A 5,865-nucleotide genomic window follows, 5' to 3' on the forward strand; every position below is an offset into this window, starting at 1 on the left:
ACTTCCTACAATGGCTGCAGCAATAAGGCTTCTCTTTGGAGTGAATAGTGCGCTGATGTCTCTTCAGATGACAAGATCTCAAAAAGTTACGGCCACATTCACCACATTTATTCATTTCATCGAGACTTGTCTGACCACTCACACCATTACTGCACGTATCAGACAAATCAGCGCAGTCTGACTTTTCTGAGTGATGGATGGGTTGTCCATTTAGGGTTGAAATTTGATCCTGACAGCTTTTGATTACTGGCTCCGTATGGGTTAAAGGAGCTTCATCAGAGGGCGGAAGGCACTGGTCTATGTCTACAGACTCAAGCGGCTGTGTCTGCATGAAGTGTGCATACTCATCGGGATGAGAGCGCTTCACATGAACATGCAGATAAAAAATGGCTGGGAAGGAGTAATGGCAATAAGGACACAGACAGTTCAGACTTGCCTGTTCTTCAGTTGTTCCTGTAAAAAAGAAATCAATTTACTGTAAAGCTAATAGGACATGACAGATAAACAGAAAATGCATTACATTCTCTGCATTTAGCTATCCCTACATCCCAGCCTTTTCCAGCTAGCTTTTTCTTTATTAAAATGACATTGTAAATTGCAAAAATAATAAAAAAAAAAACAGATGTGCCAAACCATTTATTTATTTATTTTTTCTAAATACCTTCTTTGGTGTTCCACAAAAGAAAGTAATGCATACAAGCCTGGAACAGCTGACACACAACAAAAATCAGAACTTGGATGGAGAAAGAAAGCAGAGCTACTGCCTGTCCCTTACTGTACCTCAAATACCATTGAAAGAGGAAAAAGGTGCTTCTCTGTACTAAACCTGCTTTCCTCAGTTACTGTTGTAAATGCTCTCATGTTTTCCTAGTAGTGTCATTTTAGCTACTATCAGACAGTGGAAAGCAATTGGATCAGGAATAATTAAATAGTATCTGGATTAACTGCACATTATGTGACATTAAAGACGCATTCACTCAGATCATTCCATAGCATGAAGATAAAAGAAACTTCGGTAACACTTTCTATGAAGCCTGTATTTATAATACATTAAAAGGGTATTCGTAAGACATTATAATGAATGCATAATGCATTATAAAAAAAAACTATAATATGTTGTATCATCTCATGTATATTCAGAAGAAAAGTTTTAATATATTATAATATTTACTTATTTGTGGTTTTAGCTTTTAAGAGTATGATGATTTATATCACAATGGACACGTTGCATCCACTTTTACGATGGATTATATTTCTCATAGTTATAATGTGTTATAAGTTTCATATCTTGCCATTTTTCAGATGCTACTTAAAGCGGTCAAAGACCACTTATAAGTAGTAATAACATTTTTTTTCTCTCAAATAGCCATAAGATCAGATATCAGATCAGATGAATGTGTAATATAACACATTTGCTTTGAACTATTTTTATTGTAATATCAGTTTGATTATTTTTATGGTACCCTTTAGACAGCTGTTGATAAATAACTGCAACTACATATCAATGATCGCTCATTAGAGTATTAGTATGTCTTCTACTGTAAAATATGCCAACACTTTATGTTGATGGTCAAACAACAGATAAACTGACTATAAGTGTTTTGCAAGTATGTCAACTTATTCTACCATAGTAGATTTTACCATTCTTGAGCATAATAAAACTTGAATGAGAGTTAGTTGCCATGGGGTTCCAAAGTTGCTTATAGTCGACTGATTAAGAGGACCATCAAAATAAAAGGTAACTATATAAAACACTGCATTTTTTTTTCAATTGGAGTATTAAGCTCACATCAATTAACATTAGATCCACAGAAACACTCTAATAACACTCAACATCTAACCACTCACAAGCTGTAGTAAGATACTGTGCAGATCTTAATGTCAAGATATGATACAGTCCATTTTACTGTAAATTAAGTAGATTTAATATAGTGTTCATTGTGTGTTATAAATAATCATACTCTTAAACTTATAATAACCACATATACGTAAGTATTATAATTGTTGTCATGATTATTCATGAATCCATATAACATATAAAAGTTTTTTTTTTTATAATGCATTATGCATTCATTATAATGCCTTAAGAATGCCCTTATAATGTATTATAAATACGAGCTTCATAGAAAGTGTTACCAAAGATTCTACTTGACAATATGAAACAAAGATGCCACAGAGGTAAATAGTTACCTAAAGAAATGCATTTTTTATCCCAGATCTTATCCCAGATGACGCCAAGTCCTTGAGCATATTCCTCAGCATACCAAACTCTAAATTCCTGCCCTGGGCTAATAGGGCGACAACAACGGAACAGAATACGTCCATTTTGCTGGAATGCAACAAGATTCTGCTCCGTCTCACTCCTTGAGCACACCACAAACCTAAAGAGACAAAAGATTGAGAAAAATATCAAACAAATGGGTAAACTACAATCCACAACAAAAGCAAACAGAATTGCTTACTTCATCCAGTTAGAGTGAGTGTCCCTTTCTGCATCTATGTAAGTATACTGATTATTGCCTCTGTAAACCTTGAGAAAAAATGGCATTAATATTTGTTTAGCCAAAAGCTTATATTGAAATTGCTGTTACAACTTTAACAAATAATAAAACGGTAAGATTGACACTCACTACCCAAGAGAAGGCACTATCCATTGCCTTTTCCTGAGAGGTCACCTCTCCATCAAAAGGTCCAAAATGCATCCCCAAAGGCACAGTCTTGCCTTGGTTGAAAACTCCAAGTCCTGCATTAGAGATGCTCGATCGACCGATAACCAAGCCTTGTGGCAGCGTCAGCAGAGCTCTCTGAGGAACGCCCATAGCTGCTGGCGAGTCACATGTGAATAATGGTGGACCATGAACCTCACACTGGTCAATGAAGTGCTGGTGACACATCTCACAATCTGCCAAAAAAGCGAAGAGTAAGACAAAGAGAGGAAATTGCAGACAGAGAAAGTGTAAAACATACAAGACGTTTAAATTATGAGTAATGAGCTGCATATTTAAGTTTGTACATGTTAATTACTCACAGAAATGTTGGTCATTAAACATGCTATCCTCCTGTCCCTCCATCATCACAACAGAGCCTTCTATCTCTAAATTTTGCTCAATGCTTGGTGGAAAATCTGTCAGAAACAGTTGAAAATAGAGTAGATTCACCAGTGTTGCCAGACGTACGATAATTATCGTATTTGTACGATAATTTTTTATCTCTGTACGATCAATAATGAAAAAAATCCCGTAATGTACGATAATTTCAGAGTTTTATGAAAATGTAAATGATGATAGTTGCCGTCATATGGCTTCTTTTCTCATACACGAAATCGGTTGATTACAGACACTCGAAATGCGTTCGTGTGCACCTGAGGGTGTGTTAAGAATGCAGGAGTGCCCTGCTTTAAAGGGAACGAGCACTGTTGTGGTCCATGACAGAAAGAACCCCTTCAACATCTGGCAACACGCAGGATTCCGATGACAGCGGCTCAGATGTGGAGTTAACTGCACCACGCAGCAACAGCTAAATTCCTTCTTCGTTGGACACGACAAAGCAAGTGTTAAAAATCATTTTAATATGTTTTAATATGCGCCGCGACGCAGACAGTCACTGAAAATAAAGGGATGGTATTTTGTCTCACTGCTTCCGTCCAACAATACGCCTTGTTATCTATTGTGGTAATTTGCAGGTCGTGTCAAAATGTTGTTGGTTTAGAATAGATAAATAACTCTTTTGACTCGTGTACGATCATTTTCTTCCAAATACGATAATTTTGAACTTCTGGTACGATACTTGGACATTTCCAATCTGGCAACACTGAGATTCACACAATGTTGTTGTCTTATTAACATGTTAAAGTGCCAACATTACGAAGCAAGTTATGGTGTTATATACATTTTGTTAGACCTAAACCTCGCTTAGAAAAAGAAAAGAATACAGCTAAATTAAGATGTAAAGTTTCAGTAAAACAGCAGAATAACATTGCATTCCTCATTGCACTGGCAAAATTACAAAGTAAAGGTATATTTGCTGTCGTGACACATTCTGGTGACCTTGTTTTAAATGTCAAAACAGCAGTGGCATATATTCACTAAAATCTTTAACCATTCTTTGTTCAAAACACACATATAACACAATTAAGACAAATAAACAAGATATATGCAATTCATGTGTATATGTCGATTTGAGCCGTCTAAAGCTAACATGGTAGGTCTGTAAATAGTTGGCTAACTAACAGTTAACGATACTTCTACTGAATATACAACAACACCCACCCGGACTGTCCGACATTGTTTCACTGAATGCAGTAAGTCGCACCTTTTGGTCCTTAAAAATGTACGCACATTCGGACACGAGGGTTATTATGCAGTCCTGTTGGACGTTCAAGCTTACTAGTTAACGTTAGCTAGCGAACAACAACCCAACTCAGCGCTTCACGAAACAGGAAGTTGTAATTCCTCGGCGTCGTCTGTCTGTGACGCCATCTTCTTCTTCTTTATTTATTTTTTTGGCGCATAACTGTCTAAATGTATAGCGCTACCTACAGTACACTGCTGTTGTGCAGTCATGTTGGCTATTCTGGCGCTGGGTCTCCAGCTCCTCCAAAATTCTGTTAACACTTCCCTGGTTCCCTAAAATCCAGATCAGGTGACAACATTGTTTTTTTCTACAGGTGGTTTTTCCAGCTTACTCACCCATATGTAGCACACTTCGAATTGCACAATGTTCTTGAGGTTTTCATGTAGTTCATGTGTGTTCATGTGGTGCATGTGGTGTTGTGGGTTGGGATGGGTGGAAAGGGTCCTGGATGAGGTTTCAGTGGGGGTTGGGGTAATTGGATTGAGGGCTGAATTCTGGTCTTTTATGTCACAACATAATTGTATCCTGCTCACTGTTATAGCTTCCTATAAGAAATACTCCGAAACATGTGAGCTCTTCCACTTATTTGTTTCATCTCAATGCAGCAGCATTGAGGGCAAACTAATGCATGGTAGCTCGAAGCACAAAAACCATATAGTGCATGACTAAACGTCCTAAAAATCAGTGCCTCTCATGCTGTTTAATAAACTTGAGAAATAGGGCAGAAAAGGGCCAACGAAAGGACGGCCGTCAGGGTAAAGAAGCCAAGGGGTCTTTTCCATTCTTTTTTCATTCAGTGTTATGTCAAAGTAAGATATTTTCCTTTGACCAACAAAAGATCCAATTAAGTTTTTGTCAATTATTTTAATATTATTATTAGATTTTTTTTATTATTTGTAACTTGATTATATTATACCATATTTGCATTTGGCATAATCTTTGGGGTTTTTAGGCAAACCGTTTTTAACACTGTGTGTTACTGTAAATATTCTTCATGACCAAGAGAGGGAGCCCCAAGCTTGTTGCATATGTGGATTTATGGTTGTGTGCAGGTTCTTGGACATGCCGAGATTTATGAATTTATGCTGCATGTTATTCTAAACAAGTGGATGACCATGAAATAATGATAGATTACAATGTGCAGTGTGTAACTCACAGTAAACCTCAAAAACAGAAATAACAACAGAACATTTGTATGCAAAGTCTCCAGATTTTCGTGTGTGTACGTCGCGTGCATACAGGCCCGTGCACAGACAAAGAGACAGCACACCCTGTAATAATTTTTAGACATTATTGTAGATGTTTGGATAAGAGTGGGGTTTCTGAGCCTCCTTCTGCCTTATATTCAATGGAAGTAGGGGATAGTGGGGTAAGTTGAGCCAGTGGGTAAGTTGTCCAACCCCCTGTATCTTAGAAACTGTACATTTTAACTGTAATGTGAGCATGTATTTTGGAACCACCAATAATTTCTGCCATACTGTGAAAAGAGAAACACATGAGAGGAGTGGAAGG

General features: G+C 37.2%; 1 protein-coding gene across 1 annotated transcript in view; it reads right to left on the reverse strand.

Moving 5' to 3' along the window:
• The window catches only part of LOC132120945 (histone-lysine N-methyltransferase PRDM9-like), a 4,965-nt gene extending 502 nt beyond the window's left edge, over positions 1-4,463 (reverse strand). The window contains exons 1-6 of the mRNA XM_059530163.1: positions 4,269-4,463; positions 3,029-3,124; positions 2,634-2,902; positions 2,463-2,530; positions 2,191-2,381; positions 3-453 (exon numbers count right to left, since the gene is read on the reverse strand). Of these exons, the coding sequence (XP_059386146.1) occupies positions 3-453; positions 2,191-2,381; positions 2,463-2,530; positions 2,634-2,902; positions 3,029-3,124; positions 4,269-4,284 (1,091 nt within the window). The 5' untranslated portion in view covers positions 4,285-4,463. The remainder of the gene's footprint in view (positions 1-2; positions 454-2,190; positions 2,382-2,462; positions 2,531-2,633; positions 2,903-3,028; positions 3,125-4,268) is intronic.
• Positions 4,464-5,865: the final 1,402 nt, after the last annotated feature.

Source organism: Carassius carassius, chromosome 39, assembly GCF_963082965.1.
Source record: "Carassius carassius chromosome 39, fCarCar2.1, whole genome shotgun sequence".
Classification (NCBI taxonomy): Eukaryota; Metazoa; Chordata; class Actinopteri; order Cypriniformes; family Cyprinidae; genus Carassius; species Carassius carassius.